This window comes from Dreissena polymorpha, chromosome 3 (genome assembly GCF_020536995.1).
Source record: "Dreissena polymorpha isolate Duluth1 chromosome 3, UMN_Dpol_1.0, whole genome shotgun sequence".
In the NCBI taxonomy this organism is placed as follows: Eukaryota; Metazoa; Mollusca; class Bivalvia; order Myida; family Dreissenidae; genus Dreissena; species Dreissena polymorpha.
This window is the reverse complement of record NC_068357.1, coordinates 34700449-34725392: the sequence shown is the minus strand read 5'-3', so window position 1 is coordinate 34725392 and position 24944 is coordinate 34700449. Positions and strand designations below refer to the sequence as shown.

Genomic DNA, 24944 nt, shown 5'->3' with positions numbered 1-24944 from the left:
CAAAACTTTAGATACGGAAAATATTCACAAATTTCAGGTGTCCGAAATTATAGAGAAAAAATGTAATGTCCAAAAATTATAATTATATTGAAATAAAACCAATAACTCAATGCACACTAGTGTTTATACTTTAAAATAAAAACAACTTCACAGCTTTGCTTACTTTTGCCTGAAATAATATTGAACAAAAAAGTAAAAACAGTAAACATACTGCTTCCTTAATAGGAAGATATCATTTTAAATGGTGTTGGGTGAAGCGATTGTTTTTTACTGGTGTACATGGTTATTTACCCAATTACACAAATGTTATGGTCCATTGCCCTGAGGCATGCGTCTCCCAGGTTTTATGCCCTTAATCGGTTTGTAAAATCCCATGATCAAAGAGTCACAAGATAAGCGAATACAGTGCTGAAATCTGATAAAAATAGCACTGTTAAATGATACTGTCCGAAAATTCAGAGTCATTAATGATAGACGAAAATGTGCATGTCAAAAAATTAAGAGTCACGAAAAATAATTATTTTGGTAAAAAACAGGGGTGTCCGAAAACGAAGAGTGTCCGAAAACTTAGATTTATTATGGTAGTCACATTTTTAGCTCATCTATTTTTTGAAAAAAAATTATGAGCTATTGTCATCACCTTGGCGTCGGCGTCTGCGTCGGCGTCGGCGTCCGGTTAAGTTTTGCGTTTAGGTCCACTTTTCTCAGAAAGTATCAATGCTATTGCATTCAAACTTGGTACACTTACTTACTATCATGAGGGGACTGGGCAGGCAAAGTTAGATAACTCTGGCGTGCATTTTGACTGAATTATGTGCCCTTTTTATACTTAGAAAATTGAAAATTTTGGTTAAGTTTTGCGTTTAGGTCCACTTTTTTCAGAAAGTATCAATGCTATTGCATTCAAACTTGGTACACTTACTTACTATCATGAGGGGACTGGGCAGGCAAAGTAAGATAACTCTGGCGTGCATTTTGACAGAATTATGTGCCCTTTTTATACTTAGAAAATTGAAAATTTTGGTTAAGTTTTTTGTTAAGGTCCATTTTATTCCTTTAGTATCAAAGCTATTGCTTTCATACTTGCAACACTTACTAACTACCGTAAGGGGACTGTGCAGGCAAAGTTATGTAACTCTGACTGGCATTTAGACGGAATTATGGGCCCTTTATACTTTGAAAATTGAAAGTTTGGTTAAGTTTTGTGTTTTGGTCCACTTTACCCCTAAAGTATCATAGATATTGCTTTCATACTTGGAACACTCGCAAACTATCATAAGGGTACAGTAAAAGGAAAAGTTGCATAACTCTGGATGTCATTTTTACGGAATTATTGCCCTTTTTTGACTTAGTAACTTTGAATATATGGTTAAATTTTGTGTTTCGATCCACTTTACTTCTTAAGTATCAAGGCTATTGCTTTCAAACTTCAAATACTTTCATGCTATCATGAGGTTACTGTACCTGGCAAGTTGAATTTTACCTTGACCTTTGAATGACCTTGACTCTCAAGGTCAAATTATTAAATTTCTCTAAAATTGCCATAACTTCTTTATTTATGATTAGATTTGATTGATACTTTGACAAAACTACTCTTACCTGACATACCACAATAGACTCCACCCAAACCATCGCCCGTGCCCCCCCCCCCCCAACCCCCCCCCTATTTTTTTTTTTTTTTTTTTTTTTTTTTTTTTAAGATCATCTCACAAATGACCACCACACCCTCACACTATACCCCCCCACCTCACCCCCCCCCCATTTTTTTTTATGAAACGGTTAAAAAACACAAATATTTATTTTTATTATTTTATGTTTGAAATACCGTCCAACCATCGCACCCAAGAATCCCCCCCCCCCCACCCCCCCCCACCCCCCCACCCCCCCCCCCCCACCCCTGAATTTTTTTTTCCTTTTTTTCGCATTTTTGGAAGAAAATGTAATAAATGTCCACACCCCCACACAATGCACCGCTCTTCACTCCACCCCTCCCTCCTTTGTGATTGAAAATGAGAGTCCCTTCACCTTTAAAAAGAAAATAGATGAGCGGTCTGCACCCGCAAGGCGGTGCTCTTGTTTTCAAGTGCTCTTTACCTACTGGTTGCTCTTGCTCAAAGTTTTACAGTTCAATGACAATAATGTTTAGATCATAAAGAAATGAATTTTGACTTCAATGAGTTTTGGCAGAGTTATGGTCCTTGGTCTGTTTTTCCAGTAAAGAATATTTTATAGTCACACAATTTTGTTTTTGATTTCTCATTAAGTACTGGGTGAATCATGTCAAACTTGCACAGTTCAATGACCTGACTGTTTTTTTATATTTTAAAGTAAGGGAATCTGGCTGCAACCAGTTTATAATGAATTATGGCCCTTTTTACTTTGTCCACTGTGGAAAATATTGTTGATTTGTCTGTGCTATATGTCAGATCAAGATTTTGACATTTCATCGATATGTAGATATAAATGAGGAGAAATTCAATGCAACAAATTATTGCCCTTCACTTTAAATTATTGTTTTTTAGGATTATACCGTTAATCAAGGGATTTGCTCCCTTTCATAAACAAAATTTATTTTGCGGGGATATCAATTCTACAAATTTGCTTCTTAACCCTTTCAGTGCGGGAACCGAATTTTGAAGGCCTTTGCAAACAGTTTGGATCCAGATGAGACGCCACAGAACGTGGCGTTTCATCAGGATCCAAACTGTTTGCTATTCTGATAATATTCTTTGAAAAAATTAGAAGAAAATGCTAATTTTAGAAATTCAGCAGACAACATTTTAGCAGTCGACAAATTTCCCAGCATGCAAAGGGTTAAACATTCAATTAAGAATGATAGGCACTCATTTGGGAAAATATGTCGTTTCTGACATTGGGAATGGTGGCTTAATATAAACCCTAAATTTGACTAAAATAACACTATGATTGCTGCAGTTTGTCACATTGATATGTTGATGTTCTGGCAGGTGGTGGAGACGCTAGCCAAGCTGCACATTGTAATGGAGTACGCAGGTGGTGGTGAACTGTTCACCAAGATCTCAAACGAAGGCAAACTGGCAGAACCAGAGGCGCGGCATATCTTCTCCCAGGTTGCTGCGGCCATTGACCATATGGTAGATATTTGTCTTGTAATCTAAGTTGTTATTGTACTGTTTGTTTGTATAAAAATGTAGCTGTTAATTAATGCATAAAATATCACTATTTTATGCTTTCCAATGGTTTATAGAGAAATATCAGTGAATTAAAACTGATATTTCACTGTTTTAAACAGAATCAGTGAAATATAAGTGAAAATAATTGATAATTTTAATTGTTTTACTGGAACTATTTTTAGATGTCTTTGGTTTCCACATTGTGACCAGCAATTTAACAACGGCGACTTGTCTGCTTTTAATGTATATTAAAACATACAGTGCTGGAACCGAATTTTGAAGGCCATTGCAAACAGAATGTGGCGTCTCATCTGGATCCAAACTGTTTGCTATTCTGATAGTATTCTTTGAAAAAAATCGAAGAAAATGCTAATTTTAGAAAATCAGCAGACGACATTTTAGCAGATGACAAATTACCCAGCATGCAAAGGGTTAAAACATGCAGATTAGCTTCCTTTGAACATACATGTAATAACATGTCAGGAAGCCCAACGGCGAATTATATTGTCGGGAATGGCAAAAATACAAAAACAATCATTTGTAAGCATAAAATAAAAAGCAAATTTGTTGGATTTTGTCGAATATTGATTTTAATTCAGTTGTGATCATAGAAAAATCATTTTCTATGATCCCTCGTGAATTTAAAATCGATATTCCACCAAATCCAACAAATATCCTCTTTGTGGTTGTAGTTCTACCTGCTATGATGATGTTCACAGGCAATTACTTGTTTGGGATATTAACCCATTTATGCTTAGTGGATTCTCCAATCCTTCTAAATTGGATCAATTTATTTCCAAATTAGGGGTGTCTGGTATACTTTTTTCTATATTTAGAATATTTCTTACAGAAATTCCTTTAAGCAAACAGCGTAGACCCAGATGAGACGCCGCATCATGCCGCGTCTCATCTGGGTTTACGCTGTTTGAAATGTCCTTTTTTCAGGACGCTAGGCATGAATGGGTTAAAATACAAATTTAATAACATTCTGTTAATGTATATCAATAAAGTTATTCCATGGAGATTTATGAATTGACAAAGAACTTAAATGGGTATATTTGAAGCCATCATGACTACGTTGGTTTATTTATGTCGGTAATAAAAGGTCAACTCATGTTCTAAACATAGAAACTTAATGAGGGTAATAATAAGATTATATAAAGATTAAAAAGAAGGAGTTGAGTGTGAAACGGTTGTATTCACTTGCCATTCGTTTAGTATATATACAGTAGATCTACGCTCTTCTCATGTGATTTTGCCCATGAGAGACTCAGATGAGGACCAATGTGGGTGTAGAGAAATAATAAATAAGTTCCTGGTATTAAGTACATTGAGGGCAAAAAAATTGCCTTGGAATTGATGCCAACAGATAGGCTTTGTTTCATGCAGATCTTACTGAAAGAGGAATTTGTTTGCCGACTTTCTGTTTTTTATGCCCCCGGTAGGGTGGCATATAGCAGTCGCACTGCACGTACGTCCATCCGTCTGTCGGTTTGTCTGTCCATCTGTCTGTCTGTCACACTTTTGCGTTTAGGTTTAAAAAAATGTTCATAACTTCTATGTCCCTTCAGATGTAACCTTCATATTTGGTATACATGTGTATATGGACAAGGCCTTTCCATACGCACACAAATTTTGACCCCTTTGAAATTGACCTTGAACTTGGGGTTCGCGTTTAGGTTTCAAAATCTGTGTTTAGGTTTCGAAAAAGCATTTTTCAGGGGCATATCTCATCCGATGAAAACAGCTCTTGTTTTTTGTTTAAAAGTGATTGTCTGTTGATGCTAATATATATTACAGAAACACATGCTTGGTTTTGATGTGCCTTTCTTTGTTATTCAGTTATTTCACTATGAAAATAAAACACATTGAACCATTCTCTTCAGTCATATAAGGCAAGGACAAAATTCTAATTGCTACAATAACATGTGGTCAGGAATCAATACAGTTCAATGTAGTAAACAAGATAACAATTTGATGACATGGATTATAATTGGTCTGATGCAAGCACTAATTGATGTAGAATGAAGGGCGTCGGTTGCCTCAATATTTTGACAAATGTCTGTAATGTTTAAATTCCACTGCCTTGTTCTTAAAGATGTATCTCCCAAGTTGTTGAAGATAGTTGCCGCTTCCCACAAATAAACAGAAGATATTAATCTTAGCCATAAAATAAAAAAAGCCTTGTCTTCGGAAAATTGGGCTTAATGCATGTGCATAAAAAGTCATCACAGAACCCACTGGCTAGTTACAAGTGGCAACACTTTCTGCCCAAATAGGATTTTTGCGTAGAAGAGACTTTATTTAAACAAATAAATCCACACAAGCTGAAAGTGTCCTCCTTGATTAACCTGCGCGGACTGCGCTTGTATATTGTAATGACACTTTACGCTCATGCATTTTTCCCTTTCCCTCTTAGAAGCAAAGTGAAAATAGCTATGTGCAAACAGCATAAAACCAGAATAGCCTGTGAGTTACTCGCAGTCTGTTCAGGTTTTATGCTGTTTGCTGCTTATCAGTATCTTAGAGTTTGAAATAAAGCCTTTAAAATTTGAATCTAGTAAGAAAGGTCTTTAACTTTGTGAGGGATTACAAATACATAGAGAATACATGGTAGGTGCCGAGATGGAGAAAGTTTATCCGGTGAGACTTAGAAAAAGAAAATAGGACTAGCTTTAGCGAGCCCTATTTTTCTTTTTCAGGCTGAACTTGATAAACTTTCTCCATCTCTGCACCAACCATGTATTCGGTTTATCCTGCCTCACGTTACCTTATGCCGTTAACACATTTTATTTAAAGACACATAATTAATTTACATCAAATAATTATTTTGGTCGGACTTCCTACATGTACACAGCATCGTGAAGACCAAATAACTACCAATTGTGTCAAGTAAAAAATAGTTTCACATTTAACTGTTCCTTTTAATACTTTCCTATTGAAAATATGAGAAAAAATAAAAAACGAATCAAGAATGTGATACTTTTCTTGGTAGAAAGTGAAACAAAAAATGCAACAGCAAAAAAAAACAACTAAATTTTATTTACCTCAATGACAACTTTAATCCAATGCTTATAACAATAAAGTTACAACAATATGCGCTTCCATTTTCTGTTCTTCCATCCCTTTATCGAAATACATTTTCTGTTCTTCCATCCCTTTATCGAATTTGAAATATATTTTAAACCACACTATTTTGGATAGCTTTTGTATCAAATGCTAACCACTCTCAGACTCTGAGTCTGACCCAAAACACGATTGACAAAATCGTAATCCTGTAGAAGCGAGTTATTTTATTCCTTTAAAAAAGGCTTTCGAAGTTAACAATTATATGGGACAAACAAACAATCCGAAATACGTAATGGATTCGTTTGATGCTTAAAAAGAAAATTACTGTATAAAACCACCACGTCAAAATTGTCCCTAAAATCCAGCGAGTCTTGCTTAAACTAGTATGTTTCGTCAGAGAAATGACGTCACACTAGGTACGTCATAAATTGCGAAATCAAGTAAATGAAAATAAAAATTACGGAAAGCTCAGGTTTGGTAATATATTTAAAAGAAGAAACAAAATAGGATCATATAATAAAACAATAACATTCATGATGCGTCTCAATAAATTTCAAAGGTCAAACATTTGAACATGTTAATCGGCGCGCAGGAATACACACTTCTGTTAAATCGCGGTCTCGCGAGGTACTGCCGGATATCAACTAGTTTCTTTGACACTTCTTTATTAGGTCAATGTTTGCAACAGAGGCAGGATAAATCAAAATACGTATCTAAGAGGTAAAGGGTTAACCTAGTTTTCCCAGAACAAGACTCAAAAAGTCTTATATAAATGTGGCCCCTTCCTCTGTCTTGCTCCCCTAATGTTATCAAGTGTCCTTCTCCTCTAAAGGTTGCCTCTCGAACAGATTTCTCATGCCATGTCATACATTTTTTGTAAAATAAAAAATGTACTAATCACCTTGGCACTGAATTCGGTCAGGCTAGAAAATTACCATAAATAGGAAAGAACTATTGATTTTGTTTGCTATGATGAATACACTTCAATAGTAATAAAAAAGCATAGAGTGTCTGTGCAAACAAATGATAATCCTTTAACCCTTTGCATGCTGGGTAATTTGTCTTCTGCTAAAATGTCGTCTGCTGAATTTCTAAAATTAGCATTTTCTTCTATTTTTTTCAAAGAATACTTTCAGAATAGCAAACAGTTTGGATCCTGATGAGACGCCACGTTCTGTGGCGTCTCATCAGGATCCAAACTGTTTGCAAAGGCCTTCAAAATTTGGTTCCCGCACTGAAAGGGTTAATGGTGCAGACCTGCATGAAAATCAATGTTTAACATTATTGCTTGTCTGAATGGAATGGCCATCTTTATGATGTTTACTTACAGAGCTTAATAGACTCCTCCAAGTATTGCTCGGTTCGACAGGAATTTATGACCTGTTTTTGAGATGATTATCTTGAAAAAATGTTTATGTCTTTCACTTGTATCACAGACTGCACAGGCTTATCTAAAACGTCACTTAACGAAACATTACTCAAAAGCACTAAGCCCTTTTTTCCCACAACAAAACTCACATAATTTTCAGATATTGTTTGTAAATGTATATGTTTGTATGTATCGGTAAATAAGCATTTTTTGAAGTTCTTATGCAAGGCAATCAAACAACTAGTGGGTAAATTAAACGCTCTGTTAGTTTCTGATGTTTGTTATCAGTGAACTCTGGTTTTTTGCAAATTTACATTTGGTACAAATCAAATTGACCTTTATCCAAGGGGATATATGTTGTCATTAAAAAAAGAATGGCAAAAAAAGCTTTTGTAAATGTCGGAACATTTACGTGACACAATTGTGCATATATGTGTCTTGTTCTGAGAAAATTGGGCTTAATTCATGTGCGTAAAGTTTCTTCCCAGATTAGCCTGTGCAGTCCGCACAGGCTAATCAGGAACGACACTTTTAGCTGTTATGGTATTTTTGTTTAAAGGAAGTCCCTTCTTACTGAAAATCTTGTTTAGGCGGAAAGTGTCGTCCCTGTTTAGCCTGTGCGGACTGCACAGGCTAATCTGGGAGGACACCTTACGCACATGCATTAAGCCCAGTTTTTTCAGAACGCGACTCATATAAGTATTTAAAATGTTTGTACCAAGTGATAAGTTGAGCTTTTGTAACATCCCCCAAATGGAAAACTTAAAGGGGCCTTTTCACAGATTTTGGCATTTTTTAACTTATTCATTAAATGCTTTATATCGATAAATGTAAACATTGGATCGTAAAAGCTCCAGTAAAAAATCAAGAATAAAATTAAAAAAAGGAAAAGAACATTGCCCGGACCAGGTTTCGAACCAGTGACCCCTGCAGTCCTGCCAGAGTCCTGAAGTAAAAACGCTTTAGCCTACTGAGCTATTCCGCCGTGTACATATACATGACGTATTTTATACGTTATATAAGCAATCTTCGTAGTTTCACAAAATTTAACGACAAAAACAGAACTCTCCAAATTATTCAATCGTTTCGCGTTGCAACGCTTTATAATTTTTATACGCCCGTATAAAATACGGGACGTATTATGTGAAACCCCTTGGCGGGCGGGCGGGCGGCGGGCGGGCGGCGGGCGGAAGGCATCACTTTGTCCGGACTCTAATTCAAATTGTATTCATCCGATCTTCACCAAACTTGGTCAGCAGTTGCATCTAGTTGATATCTAGGCCAAGTTCGAATATGGGTCATGCCGGGTCAAAAACTAGGTCATAGGGTCAATAAGTGCATTTTCAAAGGGGCCACTTTGTCCGGACTCTATTTCAAATTGTATTCATCCGATCTTCACCAAACTTGGTCAGCAGTTGCATCTAGTTGATATATAGGCCAAGTTCGAATATGGGTCATGCTGGGTCAAAAACTAGGTCATAGGGTCAATTAGTGCATTTTCAACGGCGCCACTTTGTCCGGACTCTAATTCAAATTGTATTCATCCGATCTTCACCAAACTTGGTCAGTAGTTGCATCTAGTTGATATCTAGGTCAAGTCCGAATATGGGTCATGCTGGGTCAAAAACTAGGTCAAAGGGTCAATTAGTGCATTTTACTTTGTCCGGACTCTAATTCAAATTGTATAAATCTTATCTTCACCAAACTTGGTCAGTAGTTGCATCTAGTTGATATCTAGGCCAAGTTCGAATATGGGTCATGCCAGGTAAAAAACTAGGTCATAGGGTCAATTAGTCCATTTTCAACAGCGCCACTTTGTCCGGACTCTTATTCAAATTGTATTCATCCGATCTTTACCAAACTTGGTCAGTAGTTGCATCTAGTTGATATCTAGGTCAAGTTCGAATATGGGTCATGTCGGGTCAAGAACTAGGTCATAGGGTCAATTAGTGCATTTTCAACGGCGCCACTTTGTCCGGACTCTAATTCAAATTGTATTCATCCGAAACTTTTAAACAACTTTTTATCCTGCGTCAAAGTGGTATGGGGGTATAAGTCACATTCAGTGACAAAGCTCTAGTTCAAGTTGAATTCACCAAACTTGGTCAGAGGTAGTATATAGATTATATATCAGTCAGGTCTGATTGGAGACATGCAACCGATTAACACATGCAATATTTTTATGCAATATTTTTATCCAGTTTTATTTTGCGATATTTTCATCGGGTTTATTTTTTTCGCGATTTTTGAAACGAGTTATTTTTAACAACATGTTTATTGGTAAGTTTCATTTTTCCTTCAATCTAATCATGATTTCCACAGGTACATGAGTTTTTCACTGTGCATGGGTACTATAGAAAGGCAACTGTTTATCATTGTCATCAACCTAAAATCAATTTTTTAAATTGATTTTATGCTTATACACAAGGAAATTTTCAATTCTTTCTCATATCATCGAAAGAAATGCAGCATTTCGTCAACTTTATCGTTACTATGTCTTAAAGTATATTTTTAAACAGTCGTCTTTCTAAACAATGCAGCTTCAGATGATGTCAGTTCAGAATGTATTCTTGTATATCTCAGTGTATACTATTGCATGCTGAATGGAATATATTTTCTAGCTTTTATTAGTATGCGTTTGTGTGTAATTGCTTCTAATTTCAGTACCACTGTAACTTACCTGAACTCTGCATTGTTCCATGACATACCTCCTAGAGCATTCTCTAACTGTACCTAACACATTCTGCTCAATTTCAAAGAAAAAGATGAAACACAAAATTTCACTTTGAATAAATGTCATATTTTTTCTTCCTGATAGCCATAGTAGTAGTTAGAGAGTGCGTGGTGTACCCGGTTAACACTGTAGCACATCCACATTGCTAGTTCTTCATTAATCATCACATGTATTCCCATACCTAACCACTTTCAGCGCTTCCCACATTGTTAGTACTTCATTAATCATCACATGTATTCCCATACCTAACCACTTATAGCGCTTCCAAATCTTTGATGTTGTCTTGTTTACTCTTTGCTACAGTACTTTGTAAGTCTTTATAGTGATAATTGTTTTGTTTGGTTTTTATAATTTTCATTTTTTAAAAGGTTGCTTAAATGTTCTTCAAATTACTTTATTTCAGTGTTCCTGGAGTCATGTGCTGTGGTTCAAGAGAATCCATTAGGATGTTGCAAATGATCTGTACACCAAATAAATGAATAACTGAATTCATTACGTTATGTTTTTATTTATGTTGTCCATGTGCATTTTAAATTGTCCTTTGTTAATAATTACAAAAGTGATGTCCCCTTTTTATACGCCCGTTTTAAAAAAACGGGACGTATTATAGTTTCACCTTGGCGGCAGGTGGGCAGGCGGGCGGCGTCCACAGCAGTTTCCGCTCTCTAATTCAAATAGTTTTTATCCGATCTTCACCAAACTTGGTCAGAAGTTGTATCTAGACAATATCTAAGTCAAATACGAATATGGGTCATGCCGGGTCAAAAACTAGGTCACAGGGTCACTTAGTGCATTTCAAGCATTTAGCATGGTGTCCGCTCTCTAGTTGAAGTAGTTTTCATCCGATCTTCACCAAATTTGGTCAGAAATTGTGTCTAGACAATATCTGCATGTAGGTCAAGTTCAAATATGAGTCATGCCAGGTTTAAAACTAGGTCACGGGGTCACTTAGTGCATTTCAAGCATTTAGCATGGTGTCAGCTCTCTAATTGAAGTAGTTTTTATCCGATCTTCACCAACTTTGGTCAGAAGTTGTGTCTAGATGATATGTAGGTCAAGTTCAAATATGGGTCATGGTAAAGTTATCAAGTTGTCCAAAGCCTTAAAACGGGCGTATCTTGTGACAGTTTGGCACTCTTGTTAGGTTTTAAAATCATCAAAAGATGCATATAATGGCTATATTAGACCATGGTAAATGTTCAGTATTACTGTTTCCTCACAAATATCATAACTATAACGAAAATTTGCGAATCTGAAACAACTTTTTTCAATTTTGTTAATTTACCAAAGCGTGAAAAGATCCCTTTAAGCATATTTACAATAATTATTATCATATTAACCCATTAAATTTAGTGGACTCTCCCATCCTTCTTAATTTGATCAATTTATTTCCAAAATAAGGGATGTCTAGAACATTTATTTCTATATTTAGAATATTTCTTACAGAAATTCCTTTAAGCAAACAGCGCATACCCAGATGAGACGCTGCATCATGCGGGCGTCTCAGCTGGGTCTACGCTGTTTGCCAAGGCCTTTTTACTTGACGCTAGGCATAAATGTGTTAAGGCATATTTTACAAGAATTGTTATCATATTAAACTGTTAAGTTTTTCTCTCAAGCATAAATTAATTTTTTTTTTTCATTATTTTTTCACATGACTTGTAGGCATTCTGCTAAACTATGAGCTTATTTGGTTTAGAAATACATCAGTGCCTTTCTGGTAATTTTGTCCCTGTATTGATTTCATGAATATCATTTGCACTCATAACAATAGTCTCATTTGTACCTCTCTTCGAAGACTCATGTGCTAATGGCAACCTGAGTAAGTCTGGTAATTTGTTATCAGCAGAATCAATGTTAAATCTCATTAAGATAATGATAGGCCATTGAAAGAGACTTTTCCAATGATGCTTTATTTATGTGACTATTGAAAGGGCTTTTAAATTGGTATACATGTGTGAGTACATTAATGTTTATATATGGGCTGGCTGCTGGGAAAACTGGGCTGAATGAATGTGCATAAAGTATCATACCAGATAAACTTAACCCTTCAGTGCGGGAACCAAATTTTAAAGGCCTTTGCAAACAGTTTGGATCCAGATGAGACGCCACAGAACGTGGCGTCTCATCTGGATCCAAACTGTTTGCTATTCTGATAGTATTCTTTGAAAAAAAAATGAAGAAAATGCTTATTTTACAAATTCAGCAGACGACATTTTAGCAGACGACAAATTTCCCAGCATGCAAAGGGTTAAACAGTATAAACAGGCTTATTGGGGACAACACTCCTCGCCTAATTTGGATTTTTGCAAAGTCTCTTACTTCTTTTTACAAAAATTACCATAAAAGCAGAAAGGGTTGTCTCAATAAAGCCCATGTGGCCTGCACTTGCTTATCTCAGACAACACATTGAGGGCATGCATTAAGCCACATTTTCCCATAGCGCCGCTCAATGCATTTCTTTTCATATTTCGTTCAGTATCTTATGCTTAAGATGAAGGTCATAAATCAAGGTAAAAGGTCAAATGAATTACAAAATTAATTAACAGGAGTTGATATGTATGATGAGAATTGATTCTGAAAGCAACACTCATTTTCCTATGAGCAATATTAAGCTTGGTGGTTATCTAAAGTTAAAGGTCAAATTTTTGGGAAACAAGGATGTATGTCTTATAACTTGGCTGTCATTGATAAGGCAACGAGTCAGGATCTGAATAAGTACTCCCTCACTCGCCAAAAAAGCCAAAAACCATGGTGTCAGTTCTGGTTGTAACAACTAGCCAGAACAAAAATTAAGTGACTGTAAATCTCAATTATACATCTTAACCTGTCATTTTCAAGATTCAAGCACCTGTTTCAAAGCGAGATAATTATAAATTGAAGCAGGTCCACAGCGCCTTGTCAGTTTGATCCGATATTGTCATGCCTCCAACATGACATTTTGGTTAAAAGAAGTTCACATTAATTAAACATTTGTTAGCTAAAATATTTTATTTTGTATGCAAACAAGTACTGAATTCTGGGGGACATATCAAAATATTGTGCCTCCTCCAGTTTGTATGACCTTTATGTATTATCCTTGTTGTTTTCTTACAGACTTTTTTCAGCACAGACAATATTTGGCTCGTTCTGTTCATTCAATTAAACTCATTTATTGTGAGATGTAGGTTTTTTAAAAACAACCAAGTTTCTGTCAGATAAATGACATATTTTTTCTCCCAAAATGAGTGTCATTTTGCATTTTTTTCAGCACAGTCACAACATCATTCACAGAGATTTGAAGGCAGAGAATGTGTTCTACTCGGGCTCAAGATTTGTAAAAATTGGAGACTTTGGCTTTAGCACATGTTCCATGCCTGAGAGTTTATTGAACACATTTTGTGGCAGCCCTCCATATGCGGCCCCCGAACTGTTCAAAGACGAGAGTTATGTTGGCGTTTTTGTTGACATTTGGGCAATGGGGATAATGCTGTACTTCATTGTGACAGGAATAATGCCATTTAGGGCAGATACCGTAGCAAAGTTAAAAAAGTGTATATTAGACGGAAGTTACATAATACCATCATACGTGTCAGACAGTTGTCAGTTCTTGATTCGTAGTATGCTTAAGGCCGTTCCGCAAGACCGATTCACAGTGCAGGAGATTCTGGACTCTGAATGGCTCGAGGGTCAAGAAATTCCAAAGCCCCTGGAGCCTTATAGTGTTTATCCCAGTCTGTCAGGTGCTCATATCAGTGATGAGGAAAAAGACGCAAGAAAAGTGCTGAACGAACTTGGCATCACTGACACGCATTTTCGTCAAAATGGTTCCCGGGACTCGAGATCGAGTGTTACGGGTACATATAGGATAGTTCTGCATCGAATTCACAAAAGGCGTCTTGGAATCAGCGACAACAGTTCGTCAAGCAACATACAGGATATGAATCGGTCACGTTCCAATGTTAATCGTGATAGCGGAACTGCTGCTCCGTCTGTGACAAAACAGTCAAAATTGTGTACTATATTGTGATTTTAGTACATTTCTGTGATAGTATTATTGTTTATTTACATATATTATTTTACATAAATGAGGCATATACAATTGCCCATTTTGTTTTGCAAGGGAAGGTAAATTTTTAATTGTGATATGTTTGTTTTTTTAACCGGAAACAGTATTGCCGATTGTATTACCTATATGAATGGTATTTATTTAGTTTTTTTTTCCTAATTTAAAATCATTCCATTTCCTATTTTATTGTCCCCTACCGGTTTCACCGGAGGGGACTTATGGCTTGGGCTCTGTGTGTCCGTGAGTCTGTCACACTTTTCTGGATCCTTTGATAACTTTAAAAGTTCTTAATATTTTTTTCATGAAACTTGAAACATGGATAGATGGCAATATGGACATTATTAACGTCATTTCATTTTGTTCCTACATAAAAAATACTGGTTGCTATGACAACAAATAAAAAAATTAAAAAATTCTGACAATGGTGGAGTCGGTAGGGGACATATATTGCTTGGCAATAGTCTTGTTTAAACAATTTTTAATCAACATTCCTAACTGATTGTTCCAAAAATGATGCATATATATCATTAAAACATTACAATTAATTAAGATAAGATTACATAATAATGTAAAATGTAAAGTAAAAACTCTATGCTGTACTATTTATATTTATTTCTTGTTAATTGTCAATTTTTTATTTGTTTACAAAATACAAATGCTGTTAAAAAATGACAATCAGAAAATGACCTGAAGCAAACTTATTTTTGATAAGTAGTGAGATAAGGTATTGAATTGCAAAGTAAAGAAATATAGAAACAATCAGTGAGATTTATTCTTACATTTATTTGTTTTTCATAAGTATTATTAATAATGCTAAAAAAGTTCTAGCTTGAAATGACAAGTTGTGTTTTCAGTGTTATAATTTAACACATTACAGGGGAGACGATATACTTATTTTCAATTTGCAAGCACTTATAAAACTACAAATCGTCTACCTTTAAATTGATACAATATACTGTCTATATTTACACAAAAAATGAACAATCATTCTTATAGTCTCTAATGCTTAAGGTTTACGTTAAACTTTTACATACATTTAACATGTCTACCTTAAAACTTGAGCTAAAATTTTCAGGTAACTATTTCTTCTGTCTGTCAACCTGAGCACAAAGTCCATGGGAGCAAGATTAAGCCAAGAATGATTGTGATCTAGAGGTCAACCCTCCATCTTAAGTTGAACCCTTGATCTAAAGGTCAACCCTTAATTTGAAGGTTGATCCTAGATTTACAGGTTAATCCCTGATCTAAAGTTCAACTATTGATCTAAAGTTCAAACCTTGAACTAAAGGCCAACCCTTGATTTAAAGGTAAATCCTAGAGTTGTAGGTTAACCATAGAATTAAAGGTCAACAATATTGAACTTAAGGTCAACCGTTTATTTAAAGGTCAATCCTAGATTTATAGCTTTACCTCTTCTCTTAAGGTCATCCATTGATTTCAAAGTCAACCATTGAACTAAAGGTAAACCCTTGATTTAAAGGTAAATCCTAGATTTATATGTTAACCCTGATCTAACCTAGTTACCTTGCTTGCAAGACCTAAATAAAGTCACTCAAAACACATGATTAGCAAATAAAGTATGATCTCAATATGACCAATGTATGCAGAACTAATAGATTTAATGTCAGAGGATCAAAATTTATAAAACAATCATAGCTTCTTTTCATTTGATAGCGCAAAATGCCTCTGGGTATAAATTTTTGATGTTCATACATAGTTTAATTTTTGATACTTTTTGGTGGACTGGATCTTTGAAGAATTTATATCAAAACATTAATAGATCTTAATGGTCATTAAAGTAATAATGTCAAACTGTGACAGACAATTTATGGATGGGCATTGCTCTGTTAAAAGGGGTATTAATGCATGTACATAAAGTGTGGAGTTTCCACAGGTATTAATGCATGTACATAAAGTGTGGAGTCTCCACAGGTATTAATGCATGTACATAAAGTGTGGAGTCTCCACAGGTATTAATGCATGTACATAAAGTGTGGAGTTTCCACAGGTATTAATGCATGTACATAAAGTGTGGAGTTTCCACAGGTATTAATGCATGTACATAAAGTGTGGAGTCTCCACAGGTATTAATGCATGTACATAAAGTGTGGAGTTTCCACAGGTATTAATGCATGTACATAAAGTGTGGAGTTTCCACAGGTATTAATGCATGTACATAAAGTGTGGAGTCTCCACAGGTATTAATGCATGTACATAAAGTGTGGAGTCTCCACAGGTATTAATGCATGTACATAAAGTGTGGAGTTTCCACAGGTATTAATGCATGTACATAAAGTGTGGAGTCTCCACAGGTATTAATGCATGTACATAAAGTGTGGAGTCTCCACAGGTATTAATGCATGTACATAAAGTGTGGAGTCTCCACAGGTATTAATGCATGTACATAAAGTGTGGAGTCTCCACAGGCTACTCAGGGACGACACTTTCTGCTTTTATGGTATTTTTTTTTGTATGTATTTTTTTAGCAAAACTCCAGTTTAGGCGGAAGTGTTGTCCCTGATTAGCCTGTGCGGACTTCACAGGCTAATCTGGGACAGCACTTTACGCACATGCATTATAAACCCCTTTTCACAGAGCACGGCCCAATTATCTAGTTACCAGGTTTTTATAGGCATTTTGCTAGTCATTCTTACAAGTGTGGAATATTGCAGCTTTCTTTTTACATGTTGTAGTATCTTGTTGCCATCACAATCTGATACATATTATGATACACAATCATATCTGTTATCATTTTTGAACCCTGGTAATGAGAAAATAGGCCTTATAATGATCGCTACAATGGCAGCTAATGAAACCAAGAAACCTGACCTGATTTTATCACAGAAAGGGTAGCACAGGCTGATCTGGAGCCATGGTGGCTGTATACGGCCTAAATTATGATAATAGCCATTAACTGTTTACCACTTAAAAACATATTTTGATGCATTTGTAGCACCTTGGAAAGATCAATTTAATTAAAGACCATTCTTACTACATTCAACTTTTTAAGGCTTTATTTCCAACCCTTACATACTGATGGGCAGCAAACAGCATAAAACCTGAACAGACTGCAAGTAATTCGCAGACTGTTCTGTTTTTATGCTGTTTGCACATAGCCATTTTCACTTTGCTTCTGAGTGGGAAAGGGCTAATGAATTGTTTCCCAGGTCATTTGATGTCTTAACAATCCAGGCAAATGTTAAGCTGCTGTTATCAATACCAAATTTATGTACATTTTGCTAAGTTGTATAATTGCTAAAACAAAACACAATGTTTTTAGGAGATAAAGAAGTAAATAATAATCATAACTTAAAGTAACATTTGCTTGCCTTTTTGCAGAGTTTATCTATTTTGTTTCTCTTTGTTTGCTATTGAAAACAGACTTTGGTGTAGTATTCTTAAAAACAACAGACCACATTTGTATTCTTTTAGCAGAATTTATTTGCTTAGTTGCTAATTTGTACAACTACTGATAAGAATGGTGTGTATTGCAATAACTTAAACGTATTGTACATTTGTGCCGTGCTCTGTGAAAAAGGGATTTAATGCATGTGGGTAAAGTGCCGTCCCAGATTAGCCTGTTACCAATACAGGATCTAATTCTTGCATTTATTTAACTCATTTATGCCAAGCCTCTAGAAAAAAGGCCTTGGCAAACAGCGTAGACCCAGATTAGACACTGCATGATGCGGCGTCTCATCAGGGTCTGTTCTGTTTGCTCAAAGGAATTTCTGTAAGAAATATTCTAAATATAGAAATAGGTATACTAGAAATCCCTAATTTTGGAAATAAATTGATCCAATTTAGAAGGATGGGAGACCACTAGGCATAAATGGTTAAATAAAGTTAAATGAAGGGATTAAACAGCCTCTTATTTATTTATAACACTAATGATCATATTTGCAATAGTGAAGGTTTATGCACAGTTCTTGGACAGTTTTTATGCCCCCCGTAGGGTGGCATATAGCAGTTGAACTGTCCGTAAGTCAGTCTGTCCGTCCGTCCCCAAACTTTAATGGTGATAATTTTTTCAATATTTAACATAGCAACTTGATTTTGGCATGCATGTGCATCTCATTGAGCTGCACATTTTGAGTGGTGAAAGGTGAAGGTAAAGGTAATCCTTCAAGGTCAAATGTCAAATATATGGCGTCTGTCCGTCCGTACGAAAACTTTAACATTGGCCATAACTTTTTCACTATTGAAGATAGCAACTTAATATTTGGCATGCATGTGTATCTCATAGAGCTGAACATTTTGAGTGGTGAAAAGTGAAGGTGAAGGTCATCCTTCAAGGTCAAAGGTAAAATATATGGCGTCTGTCCGAAAACTGTAACATTGGCCATCATATTTCACTATTGAAGATAGTAACTTGATATTTGGCATCCTTCAAGGTCAAAGGAAAAATATATGGCTTCACAGTGGCACAGTAGGGGATATTGTGTTTCACAAACACAGCTCTTGTTTATATATATTTAGAATAGTATTTTCCAGTAGCTGAATTTCAATTGTTCTGAATTGTATTTTGTATGCCCCATCATCTACTGACATATAGCGACCGGCCCATATAAAACCAATAATGTTCCCTAATAATCTTTGATACTCTCATGGATGTTGTCCATCAACACACCCACATTACTCTGAGCTTATTTTACCTGACCTTGACCTACTTTTGGACTAATTTGGAAGGTCAAAGTTCTTGGTTAACCCTAAATGAAACATTTCATTCAACATCAATAATGATTGCTACAAAACTTTGATACTTGAATGTTTGTAATCAATGTAAAATATAATCACACATACATCCGCTGACCTCATGTTGACCCCCTGACCTCATGTTGACCTTTTCATTGACTACCTTTGGATTTGTTCAGAAGTTCAAAATTCTTGGTAAATCTAATTGGACATTTTGCTGGACATAGATAATACTTTACTAAAAGTGTTGATACTTCCATTCAACACTGCACATTCACATTCGCTCACAACATTTTCACCTTAATATTGACCTACTGTTAGAACTACCCATGTTCAAATGGGCCAATAAATCAATACTGACAATACTTACAATGGGTGCTTTTTGTTTAATTTATAAATTGAAGTAAGACGTTTATGATCAAAATGGCATGCTTTGTAACAGGCTTTGCAACAGTAACTTTTTAAGTTGATTTTATTTTTTAAGCATTTTAACTTATGTTATGTCTTTATCTTATACATAATAACACATGTATGAGGATGACTACAGCTTACCTTTGTTTCAGTTTTATAAACTCTATATTTACAGACAAGTGATTGCTAAATGTGTTTTAAATAATTGTGCATAAATAATATTTATATTATATTATTATACTATATATTATATTAAGTCCATGGGATTTATTGGAAGATGCATTTTATCATATTTAAAATAAATTGAATAAATTATTGCAAATATACTCTGAGGGTAAACCAGTACAGTTAGAAAAATAACTATGTTTTTGTTTGGACACTTTAATTGACACTATTTTGTGAGATATATAAATATCAGCAATTCATTACATGTTTGTAACAAATAAGCCAGATATTGTTTTGAACAATCACCATTATGTCATCCCAATAGTTTTCAAACTATAATTTTTTATTTATTGATAAGTGTTAATTTTTAGCTCACCTGAGCACAAAGTGTTCATGATGAGATATTGGGGTCACCATATTTCCAGTGAAATATTCTAGAGGCTACATTAATGACACAATCTTGATCAGAATGCTTAAGTTAAAAAAATCTAGGCACAGTTGTAGTCATGGTTACCAATATTTGAAATCCAGATCTCCTGGTCAAATTTACGAAAAACTTCTTAACACTATAGAGGCCAGTTGTATCACTCAAGTTGTATCACTAAATCTTCATAAAACTTTGACGGAATGTTTTTATTTACAATATCTAGTTTGTATTCCAATTTGGTTCGTGTGCGTTTTAATACAAGGTTACCAGGTCAAATCTTAGAAATCTTGGATACCAGTCTAGACGCAATATGTATGACCCAATTTTATGAAAGTTGGTCAGTATGTTTATGTTGACAATCATAGCTTGACGATATCTTTACCAATTTTGAAATCAGTTCACATCGTTTAAAAAACTCTTTCATCAGGTCAAATCTTAACCAAAAATTTTGTTAAAATTCTAGACACCATTTTTCTTATCCTACTAGATGAACCTCTGTCTGAATGGTTGTATTGACCATATCAAGGCTAATTTAGTACCTGGGTCACGTGAATCCAAAAAGCTAGGTTACCTGGTCAAAGTCGATAAAAACTCTTGTTAGCATTCTTGAAGCAACATTTGGAACTTATTCTTGATCAAACATTGTGTAGAATGTTTACATTGACAATGTCAAAGACATATTTGAGTGTAGGCCAAGTGTAGTTAACCACGTCAAGTGTGACAAACAATTGTGTACAGTTGAACTCTGGTGAGGGATTAGGAGCTATATTGGATTTTTTGTTTGGACCATGTTAAAAGCATCATGCAAATCTCCATAAAATACACATGTGAAACTAGTATTGGTATTAATGTATGTTGGAGTGTCTTTCATGTTTAATGACACTTTTTGTGAAAGATAGCTGTTGATTGTGTTGTTGATTCTTGAAAATAATTGTGAATAACTTGATTAAAGGAGTAATAAAAATAATAAAATAATTATATGTTAGTTCTTGATGCCTGCAAAATAAAATAATTATATGTTAGTTCTTGATGCCTGCATTTTTTTCTTAGAAATGGCCCAACAAATTTTATCAAACTAACAATTTGTCAGTAACAATAGTATTGGCTGACAAATAGTTTTATTGAGTTAATGAGTAAATTATTATCATTTTGCTACACTGGCTCTATAGGCAACGTTAAGTCTTAACGCACAACATTGAGTTTTACACATACTTTTAAATCTTGATATGCCTCTTTTGAATGTGGGTGCAAATAATTAAAGCAGTTGTGATTATTTAATTTCTGCTGAATGTATGTGTTAATTACTTGTCCTTTGTCAAAGGCCAGAGTGACCATGCTTTGTTGGTTCTTCAGTTGCGCCCCATTGGCCTTTAGAACTGACTGGAATGTATTGCTGAAATTGCAATACAAAGTGCCTTTGTTTGTCAGCTACCATATAAATCCCTGGAGAAATATGTTAAATAGTTGTGTTAAATTTAAGATATCATCTTAGAAATACTTAGTACATGTACTTGTATTTGCATGTAAAGTTACGCTTGATCAGAGGTTTGGATGAATCAATTTTTTAGGCATACATTTGCATTTTTTTTAAAGAAAGTTTGGAATAAATGAAAAAACAGATTGTTATTTAAATATTATAGGACAATGAGATGTAAAAACAAAACAAAGTCCAAGTCTTAACTGTATAGAATATTATTGTTTTACTCACATACATGTTTGTATATACACGATAAATATGACTATATTATTTTTTTACTTCTGAACTTAAGATGCTGAAATGATATTTGCTTAAAAAACAAATATTTTATATTTAACACAAACATGTACATGAAAATATTGACCCTTAGTTTAAATCTATATAATTTAGCTCGATTACATCAAAAGCCTCAGGCTTATTGAAACGCTCTCAAGTCCTTTTCCTGGGCCGAGAACCAGAACTTGGTGTCTTTGGGGTAGATCTTAAGAACGCTCCCACAGTGGGGATCGAACCCTTGACCCTTAGAAATATGCATGACATGGTATAATAAAAAAATCACCAATAACAGCAACTATAATTCCATTCATTGCACATGACATTTCGAAATCCAATTCTTAATAGCTTTGGGTAAACAAGTCTTCTCTAACAGTTACAAACAATAGTAAAGGTAGGTCAGGTAAATTTCTTTGTGACATTGTTCGTCGAGACACGATACACGCAGACAGTAAACGTAGATAAAAGTACATTTCTGATTTCATTGCGTTTTATTTCTGCTTATTAACACAACACAACGTTTTCCGATATCAAAACAATATTTTGAACTATCATTAACAGACAGACAGACAGACAGAATGTTTTATTGACGTAAACTTAACAGTTTTTTGTCATTTACAAAATAGTTATACAAAGCATTATATCAACGTGAGAACAAATAAGAATATTTAAATGTCATAATGATCGCGTAAAGATCATATTCATACATACATGAATTTAATTAATAAGTTGTACATAATAAAGATTTGTTATAAAAATATTAATAAGAAACAAAAAAATAAAATAAAATAGTATTCATGTTTCGCTAGATTAACATATACAGATGATGAAAATAATTATTTGTTATTAACTTTTATAGAAATATTGGAGGATGAAAACCATAATTATAGTGCAATTATTTAAACGTTATAGAGGACAACTTGATATGAAAAAAATGAAGAAAAATTAGTTAGTTAATATTTTAACAAATTTGTTCAAGATAAGTAAAATTGGAACATGCGTTAAGACTATACGTGGAGTATTTGAAATATACTAAACAGTTCAACATAGATGATTTAAAAACAAAAGGTAATTGTACAAAATTTGATTATTTTGTGTACATTTTACAAAATATGCAACAATAGTATTTAAGTTGTGCTAGGCTAACATATTCAGATGATAAATAAGGTGAATGTAATAAGAACTTGTACAGACGAATGTTGAGGATGGACATAATATGGCCATCAAACATTAAAAAGACGAGTTTATTTACCCAACTACTAGATGAAGGGAAATTTATTAGTTAATATTTGAATATCCAGGGTTAGTTAGCTGGGTGGGGCTGCATTAAGGCTCTACATATGAACTTGCTCAGGTTCCTTACTTGTGTTTTGTTTGAAGTACCCATTAATTCTACAAATTTAAACATACTTGGTCTTTTATAATAGTAGGCTTTGATAAGTTCTTTTCTCAGTGAATTGAAGGCTGGGCATATCATGATAAATTGGTACTCGTCTTCAATATCTCTGACTTGACATTTTGCCCATACTCGCTGTGATCTCTCTATATTGTTATGTCTACCTGTTTCAATTGCTAGTTTTAGCGACGATAATCGTAATTTGGAAACACATATACGCAATTTGTTTTGCAAATTATCAAGATATGGTTCAAACTCAAAGGTGCATTTAAATAATTTATATGTCATGAATGAGTTGCTATTAATTAATCGAATTGTACCAGGATTGCTTAAAAACGTCTAAAACAGTTGACTTAAATACAATATGGAAGGTATCGAGATTGACAGAAGAGGGATTGTCCAATACATATGAAAATCCGTAGGTATCCAATAACTTCTTCACATTTAAAGCCCAATTACCTTAACATAATTTCATACTTTTAAAACGTTCATACAATTTTGATATGATTATGTTATTTGAATGGATAAGTTTACACCAGTATTTTATTATACGAACATTTCTGTTAATGTAAAGTGGATACCTTCCTAGTTTCCCATATACTTTCATGCTGCTGCTAGATGCTTTGATACCTAAGAGCCTTTTACAAAACTTAAGATGTATACGTTCTATTACGATAAACTTATCAAATCCCCATATCTCGCAACCATAATTTAAAGTCGCACCCACGAATGCGTCAAAAAGTTGAAAAGCAATACTAGGTTTGATATCAAGGTTTTTATAAATTAATCATTAAAACATTTAGGGCTTTAAGTCCTTTCCCAGAAAGAGATTCAGCGTTTAGTAAAAACGAACCCGTGTAATTAAAAACTGTTCCTAAGAAATTGAAGTCGTCAACTATATCTAACTTTTCACATTTAAATGACCATTTTTCATTGTGAAAAGTCGGTCCTCTTTTTCTAAATACCATTACCTTAGTTTTGCTAATATTAACTTCTAGACCCCAAAGATCGCAATATTCACTAAGGTTGTTAATAATTTGTTGGAGGTCAGTTACAGACTTGCCGAATATTACCATATCATCAGCAAAAAGCATAAGTATAAATATCAAGTCATCCTATGAAAGTCCAGAATTGACGTCTTTTTCTAAAAATAGTTCAAGATCATTCGCTATATTCCAGTAGACCATAACTCCTTGCGGCTAGACGAGTTGGTGACTTCCGGTCAAATGTAAACAGATTTGTCTGTTGCAACAACGAAAACAATCAACTTCGGTTGATAAAGTATGTTTACAAAATGTTTTTGTTTGTTTGATACTGATGGGTATTTTACCTTATTTATATTTGATTTTGTGTATTTGTCAAGTAATTGTCTCTAGATGTGTGTGCAGATTCTGATTTTGAACAATCATTATCAGTAACAGGATCAGTATCTTGGGTACTTTATGACATCTCGTTTCAAATTGCTTGTGTAATACTGTCTTCAGCAGGGTAATTGTTGTCATGGTGTCAGACCACAATTTCCTGTTTATTGGGCTCTAAATGTGATACATCCTTTTACTATTGTTACACTATAGGAGACTGAAAAAACAAATATTTAAGAAAATATATATTTGACTTTTTCTTATCTACAATTTATGTTAATATGTATTACTTGAAAGTGTGGATGTTCTTGTTTTTGAATGATTTTATATGAAACTACATACATTGTCTTAATGTGTTTTTTTTTGT

At 34.4% G+C, this 24944-nt stretch overlaps 1 protein-coding gene and 1 long non-coding RNA gene across 20 annotated transcripts in view; both read left to right on the top strand.

Moving 5' to 3' along the window:
* Positions 1–21045, top strand: part of LOC127873654 (serine/threonine-protein kinase NIM1-like) — a 66185-nt gene extending 45140 nt beyond the window's left edge. Inside the window, exons 4-9 of one of the 19 annotated variants that reach the window (XM_052417552.1) lie at positions 2967–3113; positions 13575–16228; positions 16305–16342; positions 16419–16456; positions 16533–16608; positions 16647–21045. In XM_052417552.1, the coding sequence (XP_052273512.1) occupies positions 2967–3113; positions 13575–14333 (906 nt within the window). In that variant the 3' untranslated portion in view covers positions 14334–16228; positions 16305–16342; positions 16419–16456; positions 16533–16608; positions 16647–21045. Of the gene's footprint in view, positions 1–2966; positions 3114–13574; positions 16229–16266; positions 16381–16418; positions 16457–16532; positions 16609–16646 lie in introns of all 19 variants that reach the window. The other 18 variants (XM_052417548.1, XM_052417551.1, XM_052417549.1 and 15 more) reach the window with 18 other exon arrangements.
* On the top strand, positions 8782–9882 carry LOC127873656 (uncharacterized). The gene is made up of 2 exons (XR_008046315.1): positions 8782–9221; positions 9524–9882. It is a non-coding gene; the product is annotated as an uncharacterized LOC127873656 (long non-coding RNA).
* Positions 21046–24944: the final 3899 nt, after the last annotated feature.